Source organism: Somniosus microcephalus, chromosome 4 (assembly GCF_052327205.1).
Source record: "Somniosus microcephalus isolate GS21.2 chromosome 4, FLI_Smic_1.0, whole genome shotgun sequence".
In the NCBI taxonomy this organism is placed as follows: Eukaryota; Metazoa; Chordata; class Chondrichthyes; order Squaliformes; family Somniosidae; genus Somniosus; species Somniosus microcephalus.
Genome location: NC_140990.1, coordinates 9075008 through 9095497, shown reverse-complemented (window position 1 = coordinate 9095497; position 20490 = coordinate 9075008). Strand labels below are relative to the sequence as shown.

The 20490-nt window shown below is 49.6% G+C and overlaps 1 protein-coding gene across 1 annotated transcript in view; it reads left to right on the top strand.

Annotated features, from left to right (window-relative positions):
* Positions 1 to 20490, top strand: part of LOC147118254 (uncharacterized) — a 183295-nt gene that overhangs the window by 139274 nt on the left and 23531 nt on the right. The window contains exon 4 of the mRNA XM_085983689.1: positions 6271 to 6748. Within this exon, the coding sequence (XP_085839815.1) occupies positions 6271 to 6748 (478 nt within the window). The remainder of the gene's footprint in view (positions 1 to 6270; positions 6749 to 20490) is intronic.

Sequence of the window (20490 nt, the reverse complement as noted above, 5' to 3'; positions counted from 1 at the left end):
GTGGCATAGTGGTTAGCACTGTTGCCTCACAGCGCCAGGGACCCGGGTTCAAATCTGGCCTCGGGCGACTGTGGAGTTTGCACATTCTCCCTGTGTCTGCGTGGGTTTCCTCCGGGTGCTCCGGTTTCCTCCCACAGTCCAAAGATGTGCAGGTTAGGTTGATTTGGCTATGATAAATTGACCCTTAGTGTTAGGGGATTAAATACGTGGGGTTACGGGGATAGGGTGGGATATGTGTCGGTGCAGGCTCGATGTGCCGAAATGGCCTCTATCTGCACTGTAGATTCTGTGATTCTTTCAAATGCACAATTGTTTCCTACACACAGCCTTGGTCACTCTGCAAAAAACTGTTTAACAATTCATCATAACTCCCCTGCTTTAGAAGAGGCGGAGAGTGCAAAAAGCAAGGAAGTTATGATGAAACTGTGTAAAAGACTGGAGTCAGCTGTGGCTCAGTGGATAGCAGAGTCAGAAGGTTGTGGGTTCAAATCCCGCTCCAGGGACTTGAGCATATAAAGCGAGGCTGACACTCCAGTGCGGTGCTGAGGGAGCGCCGCACTGTCGGAGGAGCAGTACTGAGGGAGCGCCGCACTGTTGGAGGGGCAGTACTGAGGGAGCGCCGCACTGTCGGAGGAGCAGTACTGAGGGAGCGCTGCACTGTCGGAGGGTCAGTACTGAGGGAGCGCCGCACTGTCGGAGGGTCAGTACTGAGGGAGCGCTGCACTGTCGGAGGGTCAGTACTGAGGGAGCTCCGCACTGTCGGAGGGGCAGTACTGAGGGAGCGCCGCACTGTCGGAGGGGCAGTACTGAGGGAGTGTGGCACTGTCGGAGGGGCAGTACTGAGGGAGTGCCGCACTGTCGGAGGGGCAGTACTAAGGGAGCGATGCACTGTCGGAGGGGCAGTACTGAGGGAGCGCCGCACTGTCGGAGGGGCAGTACTGAGGGAGCGCCGCACTGTCGGAGGGGCAGTACTGAGGGAGCGCCGCACTGTCGGAGGAGCAGTACTGAGGGAGCTCCGCACTGTCGGAGGGGCAGTACTGAGGGAGCTCCGCACTGTCGGAGGGGCAGTACTGAGGGAGTGCCGCACTGTCGGAGGGGCAGTACTAAGGGAGCGATGCACTGTCGGAGGGGCAGTACTGAGGGAGCGACGCACTGTTCGGGGGGCAGTACTGAGGGAGCTCTGCACTGTCGGAGAGGCAGTACTGAGGGAGCGCCGCACTGTTCGGGGGGCAGTACTGAGGGAGCTCTGCACTGTCGGAGGGGCAGTACTGAGGGAGCGCCGCACTGTCGGAGGGGCAGTACTGAGGGAGCGCCGCACTGTCGGAGGAGCAGTACTGAGGGAGCTCCGCACTGTCGGAGGGGCAGTACTGAGGGAGCTCCGCACTGTCGGAGGGGCAGTACTGAGGGAGTGCCGCACTGTCGGAGGGGCAGTACTAAGGGAGCGATGCACTGTCGGAGGGGCAGTACTGAGGGAGCGACGCACTGTTCGGGGGGCAGTACTGAGGGAGCTCTGCACTGTCGGAGGGGCAGTACTGAGGGAGCGATGCACTGTCGGAGGGGCAGTACTGAGGGAGCGATGCACTGTCGGAGGGGCAGTACTGAGGGAGCGATGCACTGTCGGAGGGGCAGTACTGAGGGAGTGCCGCACTATCGGAGGGGCAGTGGATGTGGTGTATTTGGATTTTCAAAAGGCTTTCGATAAGGTCCCGCATAAGAGATTAGCGTGTAAAGTTAAGGCAAATGGGATTGGGAGCAAGGTATTGACTTGGATAGAGAACTGGTTGGCAGACAGGAAGCGAAGAGTTGGAATAAATGGCTCTTTTTCCGAGTGGCAGGCAGTGACTAGTGGGGTACCGCAGGGATCGGTCCTTGGACCCCAGCTATCACAATATATATTAATGATCTGGACGAGGGAACTAGATGTAATATCTCCAAGTTTGCAGACGACACAAAGATGGGTGGGCGTGTGTGCTGTGAGGAGGATTACGAGAAACTCCAGTATGATTTGGACAGGTTGGGTTATTGGGCAGAAACATGGCAGATGCAATATAACGTGGATAAATGCGAGGTTATCCACTTTGGTGTCAAAAACAGGAAGGCAGATTATTATCTGAATAGCAATAGATTGGGAGAAGGGGAATTGCAACGAGACCTGGGCATCCTTGTGCACCAGTCGCTGAAGGTAAGCATGCAGGTGCAGCAGGCGGTGAAGAAGGCAAATGGTATGTTGGCCTTCGCAGCGAGAGGGTTCGAGTACAAGAACAAGGATGTCTTGCTGCAGTTGTACAGGGCCTTGGAGACCACACCTTGAGTATTGTGTGCAGTTTTGGTCACCTTATCTGAGGAAGGATGTTTTGCCATGGAGGGAGTGCAGTGAAGATTCACCAGACTGATACCTGGGATGGCAGGAATGACGTATGAGGAGAGATTGGGTCGATTGGGCTTATACTCGCTGGAGTTTAGAAGATTGAGAGGGGATCTCATTGAAACTTATAAAATTCTAACAGGACTGGACAGACTGGATGCAGCAAGGATGTTCCCGATGATGGGGGAGTCCAGAACCAGCGGTCACAGTGTAAAGATAAGGGGTAAGCCATTTAGGACAGAGATGAGGAGGAATTTCTTCACCCAGAGAGTGGTGAACCTGTGGAATTCACTCACACCAAGCTCGCACAGATAGCAATGTGATAATGACCAGATAATCTGTATTGGTGATGTTGGGTGAGCGATAAATATTGGTCCCAGGACACAGGGTGAACTCCCCTGGCCCTTTTTAGGTTTTTAAACTGTCATTCAAGTTTCCCTCGCTCTATTGTGAAGGGCGGGTATCCGCTGGGATACAGTCCCACAGTCACTGGTTGCCTTCTAGTGCCCCTCCGAGTGACCAATGTGTGAGGGTGTGCAGGGATTGTTGGCAGCCTATTCAACCTTGGGGGCATCACAGACAAAATCAAGCCCCCTTTGCAGACTCGGCCTTTGCTGCCGGGGTGACTGGACAGTGATCAGTAGCAGGAGCCCAGGGCACTGAGGCTAACTGCAGTCTCCCCAACTGCATCCCAGGCCGGGATCAGCTGAGCACCCCCACAGTGTGCAGCTGGAATGTGCAACCTATCCTGGGGAGCGGGGGAAAGGGAAGTCAAGGGTCAGCACCGAATGTCAGTCAACCTTGACCCCAGACTCCCTCACTGATAGAATCATAGACATTTACAGCACAGGAGGAGGCCATTCGGCCCATCTTGTCCGTGCCGGCCGACAAAGAGCTATCCACCCTAATCCCACTTTCCAGCACTTGGTCCGTAGCCTTGTAGGTTAAGGCACTTCAAGTGCATATCCAAGTGCTTTTAAATGTGATGAGAGTTTCTGCCTCTACCACCCTTTCAGGCAGTGAGTTCCAGACCCCCACCACCCTCTGGGTGAAAAACATTCTCCTCAAATCCCCTCTAAACCTCCGACCAATTACTTTAAATCTGTGCCCCCTGGTTATTGACCTCTCTGCTAAGGGAAATAGGTCCTTCCTATCCACTCTATCTAGGCCCCACATAATTTTATACACCTCAATTAAGTCTCCCCTCAGCCTCCTCCGTTCCAAAGAAAACAACCCCAGCCTATCCAATCTTTTCTCATAGCTAAAATTCCCCAGCCCAGGCAACATCCTCGTAAATCTCCTCTGCACCCCCTCTAGTGCAATCACATCCCTCCTGTAATGTGGTGACCAGAACTACACGCAGTATTCTAGCTGTGGCCTAACTAGTGTTTTATACAGTTCAAGCATAACCTCCCTGCTCTTACATTCTATGCCTCGACTAATAAAGGCAAGTATCCCGTGTGCCGTCTTAACCACCTTATCTACCTGTCCTGCTACCTTCAGGGATCTGTGGACATGCACTCCAAGGTCCCTCTGATCCTCTGCACTTCTCAGTGTCCTACCATTTATAGTGTATTCCCTTGCCTTGTTAGCCCTCCCCAAATGCATTACCTCACACTTCTCCAGATTGAATTCCATTTGCCACTGTTCTGCCCACCTGACCAGTCCATTGATATCTTCCTGCAGTCTGCAGCTTTCTTCTTCATTATCAACCACACGGCCAATTTTTGCATCATCTGCAAACTTCTTAATCATACTTCCTACATTCAAGACCAACTCATTGATATGGACCAATCAGAAGAACACGTTCTATTGACGTCATGACGTCTGCACCTTTTATGACGTCAAGACGTCCCAGAGCGCGTCACCCGCTGCCCGCCCATTGATCCCAGGATCTGTCACCCTATTGGTTGGCGGACATGTCAATCACGCCCGCTGCCCGCTGTCACGTGCCCCTGAGGCGATCTCCGGCTCCGCCCGAGTGAAGTCGCTCCATTCGGTGCCTGCGGAGCCCTCGGACTCTCAGGCTTGGATTCCCCTTTATTCTCTCCCCTCCTCTGATCTCAATCGGATCTGGGGGAAAACTCACTTTCCCTCACTGATTGCGGCTCTTCACCAACACCGACTTTACAAAGAAAGCCCCGCGCGGCAGCCTGGAGCTCAGGGGCCCAGCGTGCAGGCGTGGGGGAGGATGATTGACAGGGGCCCAGGGTGTGTGCTGAGCATGCGCGGTGCGGGCCGGGCGCCTGTGGAGCAGGAGAGGGCTGGGCCATGTGGCGCATGCGCGGGGTCAGCCACAACTCAGCGCGGCGGCCAGGACGCTTTCTGGAGCGCGGGGGCTTGTGGGTATTGTAGCCGCCATTACTGTTGATCCTTTCAACCAACCTGTGCAGCAGCTGGGGCCTGAAAATCAGCTTCACTGCCCCTGGGCTGGGAAAAGGGGGACATGAGTACAGGTACCGTACCATAGTGGTTATGTTACTGGACTAGTTATCCAGAGGCCTGGACTAGTGATCTGGAGAAGTGAGTTCAAGTGAGAACTATATCTAACTCCTTCTTGAATATATTTAACAATTCATTAAATATATTCAAGAAGGAGTTAGATATATTTTTTAAGGCTAAAGGGATCAAGGGATATGGGGAGAAGGCAGGGACAGGGTACTGATTTTGGATGATGAGCCATGATCTCATTGAATGGCGGAGCAGGCTCGAGGGGCCGAATGGCCTACTCCAGCTCCTATCTTCTATGTTTCTATGTAATCCCAGCACAGCAGCTGCAGAACTTAAATTCAGTTAATTAAATAAATCTGGAATTAAAAGGCTCGTAATGGTGACCATGAAACCGTCGTTAAAAACCCATCTGGTTCACTAATCTGACTGGCTTAGATGTGACTTCAGACTCACAGCAATGTGGTTGTCTCTTCACTGCCCTCTGAAGTGGCCTAGCAAGCCCCTCAGTTATACCAAACCACTGTAAAGAAGTGTAACCGCACTCTGGGAGCACCTTCACCACACGGACTGCAGCGGTTCAAGGCGGCGGCTCGCCACCACCTTCTCAAGGGCAACTAGAGATGGACCATAAATGCTGGTGTTGCCAGCGACACCCACATTCCGTGAAGGCTAAAGGGATCAATTGAATGGTGGAGCAGGCTCGAGGGCCAGAATGGCCGACTCCTGCTCCTATCTTCTATGTTTCTATGAATGATTATATAAAAAAAATGGAGACCACATTCTCCCTCTTACCCCTTTCTACACTCCTTTCACAGGGTTTTAGAGGTGGAGCCTTTACGGACAGGAGGCTGAGACCAAACATCACATCAAGATCTGACAGAGTTACAGGATTCCTCAGGACCTGATGCAATCGGTCCTCCAATCTGCTGGCACACCAGTGAACCACAGAATTCACACTGATGAGAGACCTTTTAAATGTTCTGAGTGTGGGAAGAGCTTCAAGATCTACAAGCACCTGAAGCGACACCAGTGGCTACACACTGGGGAGAGCCCGTTCACCGGCCCCATGTTCCAGAAGGGATTCACTCAGTCATCGGCTCCGATGATACACCAGCAAGATCACACGAGGGAGAGATCTTTAACCCGCTCCGTGTGTGGGATGGGATTAATTGCACCCTCCGTGCTGCTGAGACACCAGCTTGTCCACACCGATGTGAGACCGTTGACCTGCTCCGTGTTTTTGAAGCGATTCTCTCATTCTGCCACCCTCCTGAGACACCAGCTTGTTCACAGTGATGAGAGACCGATTAAATGTTCTGACTGTGGGAAGAGATTTAAAAGGTCCCAGGATCTGAAGAGACACCAGCTGGAGGGAGCAGGAGAGATTCTGTTCACCTGCTCCGTGTGTGGGAAGAGATTCATTCGGTCCTCGAATCTGCTGGCACACCAGTGAGTTCACACTGGGGAGAGGCCGGTGAGACATTCCGACTGTGGGAAAAGCTTTATAAGGTCCCAGGAGCTGAAGGGAGATCAGCTGGAGAGAGCAGGAAAGAGGCCGTTCACTTGCTCCGTGTGTGGTAAGGGATTCACTCAGTCATCCAACCTACTGACACACCAGCGAGTTCACACTGATGAGAGACCATTTACATGTTCTGCCTGTGGGAAGAGCTTTAAAAGCTCCACGGAACTGAAGGGACACCAGCGAGTTCACACTGATGAGAGACCATTTACATGTTCTGTCTGTGGGATGAGCTTTAAAAGCGCTGGGGATCGGAAGGAACACCAGCGAGTTCACTCCGATCAGAGACCATTTACATGTTCTGTCTGTGGGGTGAGCTTTAAAAGCTCCAGGAATCTGATCGGACACCAGCGAGTTCACACTGGGAAGAGACCGTTCACCTGCTCCGTGTGTGGGAAGGGATTCACTCGGTCGTCCCACCTGCTGACACACCAGCAAGTTCACACAGTTCTGTAGTGCAGGGCCCTGGGGTGCCATGAACATGGAACAGATTAATGTTTTATAAATTCTTGTACTGCTGTTTAATCTTTAAGACTGTTGTGCTGATGATTCCCTTCCGTGACAGTTCATGGTGTTACATAGAATGTACAGCACAGAAACAGGCCATTCGGCCCAACTGGTCCATGCCAGTGTTTATGCCCCACACCCACCCTACTTCAATTAACCTGATCAACAACTCCTCCCATTCCTTTCTCCCTTGTGTGGCTTCCTCATTAATCCATCTGTGCTGTTCACCTCAACCACTCCTTGTGGTAGTGAGTTCACCTTTCTCTGGGTAAAGATATTTCTCCTGAATTCCCTCCTGGATTTGTTAGTGACTTTTATGTTTATAGCCACACAAATATGATGAGATTCTGTTAAGCTGACCAGTATGTTGTTGTACTTTGTCTTTTTCTGATGAATGAAACATTACTGAGCCCCTGTACCCGTGTTATGGGATGAAGTGCCAGACAAGTGAAGGCACAACGTCTGGGTGTGAATCTGATAATAACCTCATGGACCGTATAGGTGTGATAACCAGACGGGCTTGTGGTTATAGTCTGGTCACAGATGGACTAAATTCCCTGAATTAGCAGGAGTTCAGGAGGCGGTCAACAGACGGGTCCAAACAATCCCATTTCCTGAGCGGTAACCAAGCTTGTGTATAAGAACAGGCCACTTAAGCCGTTGTCAGTTGGAACAGACTCGAGAAGATCGCACGTGAATCCACTGTACTTCTATTCTCCAGATTGAGGGAATTATCACCCGATCTGTGTTATGCAGCGCTCTTAATAAAGTCTGGAGAGACAATTTGTGTTCTTGTGAGCTTGATTATCTGGTATCTGAAACCCTGGGACTCTCGATCATTAGAGTCAACCTCAGTGTGTGGAAAGGGATTCCCTGGTGTATCCCACCCGCTGACACACCAGAGTATCCACAGTGTGACTGCGGTGGGTCGATTCCACTGTTTCTGATGCCTTTAATCACATCCAGGACTGAACCATTCAGGCAACTGAGGCTTGTTAATGTTAAGAGCCCCCAGTAACTGGGCTGGATTTAAAGATTATTCCCTGTTCTCTCAGTACTAGTGAGCAGAGAGAAGCTGATGTTATAGAATCATGGAGCACAGTGGCCCAGAACTTGGTGTCGGGGGCTTGCCGCGCGTGCAAGCCCCCGATGTGCGCTCACCCTGCGCGCCGACATCTGAAACCTGGCCCGCAGTGGATTTCCTGTCAGTGGCCAGGTTCTGATGTCGGCGCGCTGTGCTAACCTGACCCAACGGCGTAGTTAGTGCGATGTGCCGGCTGGGATCAGGTGAGCACTGTTCAGCCAATCAGGGGAGGGGAAACTTCATTCATAAGTTTGAGAGTAAGAACTGTCAAACTCATGAGAAGTACTGCACCCCAAAACACTACTTAAACTTTAAATAACATTTAAAAAAACATCCCAATCATTAAATTAAATATAAATAACTTTAAAAAAATAATTTAAACAATAATTTTTTTTTTGAAAAAATAAATTTTTAATAAAAAGGGTCTAAAACTAAACTTACCTTATTGTAGATTGTTTAAAATAATAAACCTGTGGAAAGATTTTTTCTAATTTACACTAAAACACCACTTACCTGTAAAAATAAATACTTACGTGTTCTTTTTACAAGCGTAAAGACCGGAGGCCTTTCGACATGCGCAAATCCCCCAAAACACAGGAAATCCAAGACGCACGCGCTGCCCCCTACAGCGCAGGCGCTACCTCTTCAACTCTCGGGTGAGAGGAGAGGAAATGCCGGTTTTCAGCGCATGCGCTGTACATGCTGAAAACCGGCATTTCCTCCGGCCAGACACGTGAGTACCCCTTCTGTACTCACGCATTTGGGGAGGAATTTCTGCCCCAGTAGGATGCCTTTCGGCCCATCGTGCTGGTGCTGGCTCTCTGAAAGAGCGATGCAATTAGTCCCACTGCCCTGCTCTTTCCCCACAGCCCTGCAAATTTCTGCCTTTAGTATATATCCAATTCCCTTTTGAAAGTTACTATTGAATCTGCTTCCACCTCCCATTCAGGCAGTGCATTCCAGATCATCACAATTCGCTGTGTAAAAAAAGTCTCCTCATTTCCTCTCTCGATTCTTTTGCCAATGATCTGAAATCTGTGTCCTCTCGTTACCGACCCTCCCGCCAGTGACAACAGCTTCTCCTTGTTTGCTCGATCAAAACCCCTCATAATTTTGAGCACCTCGATCACAGCTCCACTTAACCGTCTCTGCTCCAAGTTATATTGCCATTGTTTTGTGAATTGTTGCTGTGATCGAGGTGCTGGATGTCCGTGCCTGGGGAATGGGACATTCTATCCTCGTGAGCACCGAGTGTCAGCATCCAGCAATCTCTGGTCAGGGACTGTCTTTTTAAACTGCCTCACCTGAGCTTTTTGACTCCCTGATTTCACTATTAAACATTTCACAGTTTTTGCAGACTGACCAGATAAATAGAAACATAGAAGATAGGAGCAGGAGCAGGCCATTCGGCCCCTCGAGCCTGCTCCGCCATTCAGTGCGATCACGGCTGATGATTCAAATTCAGTACCCTGTCCCTGCCTTCTCCCCATACCCCTTGATCCCTTTAGCCTTAAGAAATATATCTAACTCCTTCTTGAATATATTTAATGAATTGGCCTCTGCTGCCTTCTGTGGTAGAGTTCCACAGGTTCACCACTCTCTGGGTGAAGAAATTCCTCCTCATTTCTGTCCTAAATGGCTTACCCCTTATCCTTAGACTGTGACCCCTGGTTCTGGACTCCCCGACCATCAGGAACATCCTTCCTGTATCTAGTCTGTCCAGTCCTGTCAGGATTTTATAAGTTTCAATGAGATCCCCTCTCATTCTTCTAAACTCCAGCGAGTACAAGTCCAATCGACACAATCTCTCCTCATACGTCATTCCTGTCATCCCAGGTATCAGTCTGGTGAATCTTCGCTGCACTCCCTCCATGGCAAGAACATCCTTCCTCAGATAAGGTGACCAAAACTGCACACAATACTTAAGATGTGGTCTCACCAAGGCCCTGTACAACTGCAGCAAGACATCCTTGTTCCTGTACTCAAACCTTCTCGCTACAAAGGCCAACATACCATTTGCCTTCTTAACCGCCTGATTCACCTGCATGCTTACCTTCAGCGACTGGTGCACAAGAACACCCAGGTCTCATTGCACTTCCCCTTCTCCCAATCTATTGCCATTCAGATAATAATCTGCCTTCCTGTTTTTGACACCAAAGTGGATAACCTCACATTTATCCACATTATAGTGCATCTGCCATGCTTCTGCCCAATCACCCAACCTGTCCAAATCATACTGGAGTTTCTCGGCATCCTCCTCACAGCATACACACCCACCCAGCTTTGTGTTGTCTGCAAACTTGGTGATATTACATCTAGTTCCCTTGTCTAGATCATTAATATATATTGTGAATAGCTGTGGTCCAAGGACCGATCCCTGCGGTACCCCACTAGTCACTGCCTGCCACTCGGAAAAAGACCCATTTATTCCAACTCTTTGCTTTCTGTCTGCCAACCAGTTCTCTATCCAAGTCAATACTTTGCCACCAATCACCATGTGCCTTAACTTTACACGCTAATCTCTTAAGCAGGACCTTATCGAAAGCCTTCTGAAAGTCCAAATATACCACATCCACTGGTTCTCCCTTACCTATTTTACAAGTTACATCCTCAAAAATTTCCAGTAGACTAGTCAAGCGCGATTTACCTTTTGTAAATCCATGTTGACTTTGTCCGATCCTATCACTGTTTTCCAAGTGCTCTGCTATTACATCTTTTATAATGGACTCTAGCATTTTCCCCACTACCGATGTCAGGCTTACCGGTCTGTAATTCCCCGTTTTCTCTCTGCCACCTTTTTTGAATAGCGGAGTAACATTAGCTACCCACCAATCCATGGGTACTGTTCCAGATTCCATCGAATGTTGGAAGATGACCAGCAATGCATCTACTATTTCTAGGGCCACTTCCTTAAGTACCCTAGGATGTAGATTATCAGGCCCTGAGGATTTATCGGCCTTCAATCCCCTTAATTCCCCCAACACCATTTCCCTAGAAATACTGATTTCTTTCAGCTCCTCCCTTTCATCAGACCCTATGTTCCCCGACATCTCTGGGAGCTTATTGTGTCCTCCTTTGTGAAGACAGAACCAAAATATGTATTTAATTGGTCTGCCATTTCTTTGTTCAACATTATAAATTCCCCTGATTCTGACTGCAAGTGACCTACGCTTGACTTCACCAATCTTTTTCTCTTCACATATCTATAAAAGCTTTTACAGTCAGTTTTTATGTTCCTTGCAAGCTTACTCTCATATTCTATTTTCCGCTTATTAATAAATCCCTTTGTCCTCCTTTGTTGAATCCTAAACTGCTCCCAATCCTCAGGTTTACTGCTTTTTCTGGCCAATTTATATGTCCTCTCCTTGGATCTTATGCTATCCCTAATTTCCTTTGTTAGCCACGGTTGAGTCACCTTTTTTGTTTTATTTTTATGCCAAACTGGGATGAACAAATTCTGTAGTTCATCCATGCGGTCTTTGAATGTTTGCCACTGCCTATCCACCATCAACCCTTTGAGTGACATTCCCCAATCAATCCTACCCAACTCGCGCTTCAGACCATCGTAGTTTCCATTATTTAAATTGAGGACCCTAGTCTCTGAGTCAACTACTTCATTCTCCATCTTAATGAAGAATTCTATCATATTATGACCGCTCTGACCCAAGGGGCCTCGTACAACAAGATTGCTAATTAATCCTTTCTCATTACATAAGACCCAGTCTAAGATGGCCTGATCTCTGGTTGGTTCCTCGACATATTGGTCCAGGAAACCATCCCGTAAACGTTCCAGGAATTCCTCCTCCACAGTATTGTTACTAATTTGGTTAGCCCAATCTATATGTAGATTAAAGTCACCCATGATGACTGCTGTGCCCTTATTGCATGCTTCTCTAATTTCCGTTTTAATGCCATCCCCAACCTCAGCATTACTGTTTGGAGGTCTATATACCACTCCCACTAACGTTTTCTGCCCCTTGGTATTTCTCAGTTCTACCCATACAGATTCCACATCATCAGAGCTAATATCCTCCCTTACAATTGTGTTAATCCCTTCTAACCATCTCCCCTTGACATTCAATAGCATTACCATTGCTGAATCCCCCACTTTCAACATCCTGGGGGTGACCATTGATCAGAAACTGAACTGGACCAGCCATATAAATACTATGGCGACAAGAGCAGGCCAGAGGCTGGAATTCTGCAGCGAGTGTCTCACCTCCTGACTCCCCAAAGCCTTTCCACCATCTACAAGGCACAAGTCAGGAGTGTGATGGAATACTCTCCACTTGCCTGGATGAGTGCAGCTCCAACAACACTCATGAAGCTCGACAACATTCAGGATAAAGCAGCCCGCTTGATTGGCACTCCATCCACCACCTTCAACATTCACTCCCTCCACCACCGGCGCACTGTGGCTGCAGTGTGTACCATCTACAAGATGCACTGCAGCAACTCGCCAAAGCTCCTTCAACAGCACCTTCCAAACCCGCGACCTCTACCACTTAGAAGGACAAGGGCAGCAGACGCATGGGAACATCACCACCTACAAGTTCCCCTCCAAGCCACACACCATCCTGACTTGGACCTGTATCGCCGTTCCTTCACTGTCGCTGGGCCAAAATCCTGGAACTCCCTTCCTAACAGCATTGTGGGTGTACCTACACCATATGGACTGCAGCGGTTCAAGAAGGCGGCTCACCACCATCTTCTCAAGGGCAATTAGGGATGGGCACTAAATGCAGGCCTAGCCAGCGACGCCCACATCCCATCAATGAACAATAAAAAAAAATGCTACCCCACCTCCCTTTCCTTTTTGCCTATTTTCCCTCAATATTGAATACCCCTGGATGTTGAGTTCCCAGCCTTGGCCACCCTGTAGCCATGTTTCCGTAATCCCAATCAAATCATATTTGTTTACCTCTATTTGCACAGTTAATTCATCCACCTTATTACGAATGCTTCTCGCATTAAGACACAAAGCCTTCAGGCTTTTTTTTTAACGCTCTTAGACTTATTCGAATTATTATTTACTGTGGCCATGTTTGATTTAAACCATTGATTTCTCTGACTGCCACTTTTGTTTTTTTCCTTCCTATCTTTTGCTTTTATCCTTGTTTCCCTTTCCTCTGTCTCCCTGCTCAGGTTCCCAACCCCCTGCCATTTTAGTTTAAACCCTCCCCTGTGAGGTATTACATTTTGGTAGGAAGAATGGGGAGGTCACTTATCACTGGGAGGGTGCGAGTCTAGGTGGGGTAGAGGAACAAAGGGATCTCGGAGTACAAATACACAAATTACTAAAAGTTGTGCCACAGGTTAGCAAGGCCATAAAAAAAGCAAACCAAGCACTAGGGTTTATTTCTAGAGGGATAGAATTGAAAAGTAGTGAAGTTATGCTAAACCTGTATCGAACCTTGGTTAGACCACACTTGGAGTACTGCGTACAGTTCTGGTCACCATATTATAAAAAGGATATAGAGGCACTGGAGAGGGTGCAGAGAAGATTTACAAGGATGATACCAGAAATGCGAGGGTATACATATCAGGAAAGGATGAACAGGCTGGGTCTCTTTTCTCTTGAAAACAGAAGGCTGAGGGGTGACCTAATAGATGTCTTTAAAATTATGAAAAATGTTGATAGAGTGGATACAGAGAGAATGTTTCCACTTGTGGGGAAGAGCATAACTAGAGGCCTCAATATAAGATAGTCACCAAGAAATCCAATAGGGAATTCCGAAGAAACTTCTTTACCCAGAGAGTGGTGAGAATGTGGAACTCGCTGCCACAGGGAGTGGTTGAAGCGAATAGTATCGATGTATTTAAGGGGAGGCTAGACAAGCATATGAGGGAGAAGGGAATCGAGGGTTATGCTGATAGATTTAGATGAGGAAAGACGGGAGGAGGCTCGAGTGGAGCATAAACACCGGCATGGACTGGTTGGGCCGAATGGCCTGTTTCTGTGCCGTATATCCGATGTAATCCTATGTCAAGTATCCCAGCTGGCTTAACTCCAGGCACTTTAGCTCAGTGGGCAGCACTCTCACCTCTGAGTCAGAAGGTCGTGGGTTCAAGTCCCAGTCCAGAGATTTGAGCATAAAAATCTAGGCTGACACTCCAGTACTGAGAGAGTGCTGCGCTGTCAGAGGTGCCGTCTTTCGGATGAGATGTTAAACCGAGGCCCCCGTCTGCTCTTTCAGGTGGATGTAAAAGATCCCATGGCACTACATTGAAGAAGAGCAGGGGAGTTTTCCCCAGGATCCTGGGGCCAATATTTATCCCTCAATCAACATCACTGAAATAGATTATCTGGTCATTGTCACATTGCTGTTTGTGGGAGCTTGCTGTGTGCCAATTGGCTGCTGCGTTTCCTGCATTACAACAGTGACTACACTTCAGAAGTACTTCATTGGCTGTAAAGCGCTCTGGAACATCCTGAGGTTGTGAAAGGTGCTATATAAATGCAAGTCTTTCTTTCTCAGCAAGAGGGCGCGTGTCAGTGGTTGGAGGGAGGATCTTAGTGTTGTCACTGGGTGGACACATACAGATTGAAGTTAAAAGACAGAGAATGCTGAAGTTTGGAATGATAACGCCCAAAGTCAGGAGATGAGCCCTTTGCCTAGATAAGGGAGGTGGTTGCTAAGAGACCCACAGACCTAATAACACTGCAAACTGCTCAGGCAGCAGACTTGTTGCAACATGTGAGGTCACGAGTGAGTTGGTGGACAGACAACAGCGCCTTGGGCATTCCTGAGAGTCACAAACTGGTTCTGTAACCGGGAGAACAGGTTGAGGGAGTCACCCTGTGGGACGGCTCGTCTGAGGTGTTCATAGAGTCGTAGAGTTATACAACACAGAAAGAGGCCCTTCGGCCCATCGTGTCCGCGCCGGCCATCAAGCCCTGTCTAATCTAATCCCATTTTCCAGCATTTGGTCTGTAGCCTTGTATGCTATGGCATCTCAAGTGCTCATCCAAATGCTTCTTGAATGTTGTGAGGGTTCCTGCCTCTACCACCCTTTCAGGCAATGAGTTCCAGATTCCAACCACCTTCTGGGTGAAAAAGTTCTTCCTCAAATCCCCTCTAAACCTCCTGCCCCTTACCTTGAATCTATGCCCCCTTGTTATTGACCCCTCTACTAAGGGAAAAAGTTCCTTTCTATCTACCCTATCTATGCCCCTCATAATTTTGTACACCTCAATCAGGTCCCCCCTCAGCCTTCTCTGCTCCAAGGAACACAACCCCAGCCTGTCCAGTCTTTCTTCATAGCTGAAGCGCTCCAGCCCAGGTAACATCCTGGTGAATCTCCTCTTCACCCTCTCCAAAGCAATCACATCCTTCCTATAGTGTGGCGACCAGAACTGCACACAGTATTCCAGCTGTGGCCTAACCAGCGTTTTGTACAGCTCCATCATAACCTCCCTGCTCTTATATTCTATGCCTCGGCTAATGAAGGCAAGTATCCCATATGCCTTTTTAACCACCTTATCCACCTGTTCTGCTGTGTTCAGGGATCTATCTACATGCACACCAAGGTCCCTCTGATCCTCTGTCCTTCCTAGGGTCTTACCATTCATTGTGTATTCCCTTGCCTTGTTAGTCCCTCCAAAATGCATCACCTCACACTTTTCAGGGTTAAATTCCATTTGCCACTGTTCCGCCCATCTGACCAACCCATCTATATCGTCCTGCAGACTGAGGCTACCCTCCTCGCTATTTACCACCCCACCAATTTTCGTGTCATCTGCGAACTTAATGATCAAACCTTTTACATTCACATCCAAATCATTAATGTAGACCACAAACAGCAAGGGACCCAGCACCGATCCCTGCGGTACCCCACTGGACACAGGCTTCCAGTCACAAAAACAACCTTCGACCATCACCCTCTGCCTTCTGCCACTAAGCCAGTTTTGGAGCCAATGTGCCAAGGCACCCTGGATCCCATGGGCTCTTACCTTCTTGATCGGTCTCCTATGCGGGACTTTATCGAAAGCCTTACTGAAATCCATGTATACCACATCCACTGCACTACCCTCATCCACACAACTAGTCACCCCGTCGAAAAATTCAATCAAATTGGTCAGACATGATCTTCCCTTGACTATTCCTGATTAATCCCTGCCTCTCCAAGTGGAGACTAATTCTGTCCCTCAGAATTTTTTCCAATAATTTCCCTACCACTGATGTTAGGCTCACTGGCCTGTAATTCCCTGGTTTATCCCTACTACCCTTCTTGAATAATGGTACTACGTTAGCTGTTCTCCAGTCCTCTGGCACCTCCCCTGTGGCCAGAGAGGTTCTGAAAACTTGTGTCAGAGCCCCTGCAATCTCCTCCTTTGCCTCCCGCAGCAGCCTGGGATACATCTTGTCTGGGCCTGGGGATTTATCCACTTTTAAGCCTGCTAAAACCGCTGGTACCTCCTCCCTCTCGATGCTAATATGTTCAAGTATATCACAGTCCACCTGCCCGATTTCTATGTCTACATTGCCCTTCTCCATAGTGAACACAGATGCAAAAAATTCATTTAAAACCCCACCTACATCTTCTGGCTCCACACACAGATTGCCACTTTCATCCCTAATGGGCCCTACTCTTTCCCTAGTTATCCTCTTGCCCTTAATCTATCTATCTATCTATCTATCTATATATATATATACTAGCTGGGGAGCCCCGCGTTGCGAGGGCAATTTTGGGGCGTTTGGTCTCCCTGCCCCTGTGTGTCCCCCCTCTCCCTGTCATGTCCTCTCCCTGTCCTATCCCTCCCTCCCCTCTCTCCCTCCCCTCCCCTCCCTCCCTCCCCTCCCTCCCCTCCCCTCCCCTGTCTCCCTCTCCCCGCCCACCACTCCCCCGCTCCCCCACTCCCCTCTGTCCCTCTCTCCGGCCCCTCCCCCTGCCTAGCGAGCCCCGCGTTGCGAGGGCAATTTTGGGGCACGAGGGCAATTTTGGGGCGCGAGGGCAATTTTGGGGCGTTTGGTCTCCCTGCCCCTGTGTGTCCCCCCTCTCCCTGTCATGTCCTCTCCCTGTCCTATCCCTCCCTCTCTCCCCTCCCCTCTCTCCCTCCCCTCCCCTCCCCCCCTCCCCTCCCCTGTCTCCCTCCCCTCCCCTGTCTCCCTCCCCTCCCGTCTCCCTCCCGTCTCCTTCTCCCCCCCACCCCTCCCCTCCCCCACTCCCTCCCCCACTCCCCTCTGTCCCTCTCTCCGGCCCCTCCCCCTGCCTAGCGCCTGAGGTCCGGTGCCGTTGCTGAGGTCCCCCGTGTATCGCGCGGCTGATGGACGGCCGCTGCGGGCGGGCGGGCAGCGCATGCGCGGTGAGTGTGGGCGGCGCATGCGCGGTGAGTGCGGGCGGCGCATGCGCGGTGAGTGCGGGCGGCGCATGCGCGGTCAGTGCGAGCGGCCCGCGGGAGCCGGCAAGGCCGTTAGCGAGCGGGAAACTTCGGGCGGCGCGCCCGTGCTCCGTCCGCGACACCTGAGTGGGGGAAGTAGAGAGAGACAGAGAGGGAAGAGGAGAAGGAGAGAGAGGGAAGGAGAGAGAGGGAAGAGGAGAAGGAGAGCGAGAGAGGGAAGAAAGAGAGAGAGAGAGAGAAATTTTTTCAGCTTCAGGCCCCGAGTCCCCCCTGCGCGAGGGTGAGGAGGAGGGGGGGGGTGTTGCTAAACACAATATAAAACTCAAATAAATTGTTAAATTAATTGCCTAACACATAATTGAAATATTTACCTTAGTTCCCTAACACACAGAAAGTGTGGGGGAAAAATCGTGGAAAATCAAGATGGCGGCCACTCACCTCGGTTCAGAAGGATAAGGCCCGCCCACACACGCACCGATTGGTCGACCGGTCAGGTCACCGAAGCGTAGGATTGGTCAATCGTCGAGTCACTCGACACTCAACTGTAGGAAGACCTCGACGTCAGATGGTCGCTAATGAGAGCGGAACGCTGAACGTTTTTGGGATACCGCGGGCGGGATTTTTGTCCGGCCGAAACGTAAATAGGCCTATAACCGGTCCGGAATCGCAAGCTTTCTTTTGAGGCGACGCACGCGTCGGTACGCTCTGTAACTTCCAAACGCATAGAAACCAGGCGGACAGACAGACAGACATCGGGACAGACAGAAGAGCCGCTTTATATATATACTAGCTGGGGGAGCCCGGCGGTGCCGAGGCTTTCTCGAGGGCATGTTGTTGTTGGAAGAGAAAGAGGGAGCGACTGGGGGGAAGAGAGAGAGGGAAGGAGAGAGTGAGAGAGGGAAGGAGAGAGAGAGGGAAGGAGAGAGAGAGAGAGGGAAGGAGAGAGAGAGAGGGGGGAAGGAGAGAGAGAGAGAGAGGGGGAAGGAGAGAGAGAGAGATGGAAGGAAAGAGAGAGAGATGGAAGGAGAGAGAGAGAGAGGGAAGGAGAGAGAGGGAAGGAGAAAGAGAGGGAAGGAGAGAGAGACAGAGAGAGGGAAGGAGAGAGAGAGGGAAGGAGAGAGAGATTGGGAGTGTGAGAGAGAGATTGGGAGTGTGAGAGAGATTGGGAGTGAGAGAGAGAGAGATTGGGAGTGAGAGAGAGAGAGATTGGGAGTGAGAGAGAGAGATTGGGAGTGTGAGAGAGATTGGGAGTGAGAGAGAGAGAGATTGGGAGTGAGAGAGAGATTGGGAGTGTGAGAGAGAGAGAGATTGGGAGTGTGAGAGAGAGAGATTGGGAATGTGTGAGAGAGAGAGAGACTGGGAGTGTGAGAGAGAGAGATTGGGTGTGTGAGAGAGAGAGATTGGGAGTGTGAGAGAGAGAGATTGGGAGTGTGAGAGAGAGAGAGATTGGGAGTGTGTGAGAGAGAGAGATTGGGAGTGTGTGAGAGAGAGAGATTGGGAGTGTGAGAGAGAGAGATTGGGTGTGAGAGAGAGAGAGATTGGGAGTGTGAGAGAGAGAGACTGGGAGTGTGAGAGAGAGATTGGGAGTGTGAGAGAGAGAGATTGGGAGTGTGAGAGAGAGAGAGATTGGGAGTGTGTGAGAGAGAGAGATTGGGAGTGTGTGAGAGAGAGAGATTGGGAGTGTGAGAGAGAGAGAGATTGGGAGTGTGTGAGAGAGAGAGAGATTGGGAGTGTGAGAGAGAGATTGGGTGTGTGAGAGAGAGAGAGATTGGGAGTGTGTGAGAGAGAGAGACTGGGAGTGTGAGAGAGATTGGGAGTGTGAGAGAGAGAGATTGGGAGTGTGAGAGAGAGAGAGATTGGGAGTGTGAGAGAGAGAGATTGGCGAGGTTGAAACAGAAATGCATTTCCTCCTAAAATGCGAAAAATTCAACACATCAAGAAACATATTATTCAACAAGCTAAGCCAAACAACCCCAGATTTCAAGGAATTGGATGATCTGTCAAAATTGAGATTAGTCCTAGGAGAAGGAGACAGACCATACCTTGGGGCCAAATATGTAACAACATGTCACAACCTGAGGACTGTTTAAAATTAAGACTGTTTAAAATTAATATTGAACGTACCAAATGAAGTACAAAGACTGTTTAAAATTAATATTGTTTAAAAGTAATATTGTATGTACCCAACAAATGTCAAATCGATTGACACCTACAGAATGTTGGAAAACTGTACCTTTTTGCTATGTAAGCTTTGGCAATATGGTTCTCTGTAAACTTTCATGCCAATAAAGCATTTTAATTGGAATTGGAATTGGAATTGGATTGGGAGTGTGTGAGAGAGAGAGATTGGGAGTGTGAGAGAGAGAGAGATTGGGAGTGTGTGAGAGAGAGAGATTGGGAGTGTGTGAGAGAGAGAGATTGGGAGTGTGTGTGAGAGAGAGATTGGGAGTGTGTGAGAGAGAGAGATTGGGAGTGTGAGAGAGAGAGAGATTGGGAGTGAGAGAGAGATTGGGAGTGAGAGAGAGATTGGGAGTGTGAGAGAGAGAGAGATTGGGAGTGTGAGAGAGAGAGATTGGGAGTGTGAGAGAGAGAGAGATTGGGAGTGTGAGAGAGAGAGATTGGGAGTGTGAGAGAGAGAGAGATTGGGAGTGTGAGAGACAGAGAGAGATTGGGAGTGTGAGAGAGAGAGAGATTGGGAGTGTGAGAGAGAGAGACTGGGAGTGAGAGAGAGAGAGATTGGGAATGTGTGAGAGAGAGAGATTGGGAGTGTGAGAGAGAGAGACTGGGAGTGAGAGAGAGAGAGATTGGGAATGTGAGAGAGAGAGAGATTGGGAGTGAGAGAGAGATTGGGAATGTGAGAGAGAGAGAGATTGGGAGTGAGAGAGAGAGATTGGGAGTGTGTGAGAGATTGGGAGTGTGAGAGAGAGAGACTGGGAGTGTGAGAGAGAGATTGGGAGTGTGTGAGAGAGAGAGATTGGGAGTGTGAGAGAGAGAGACTGGGAGTGTGAGAGAGAGAGATTGGGAGTGTGAGAGAGAGAGAATGGGAGTGTGAGAGAGAGAGAGATTGGGAGTGTGAGAGAGAGACTGGGGGGAGATAGAGAGAGAGAGAGAGATTGGGAGTGAGAGAGAGAGAGATTGGGAGTGAGAGACAGAGATTGGGAGTGTGAGAGAGACTGGGAGTGTGAGAGAGAGATTGGGAGTGTGAGAGAGAGACTGGGGAG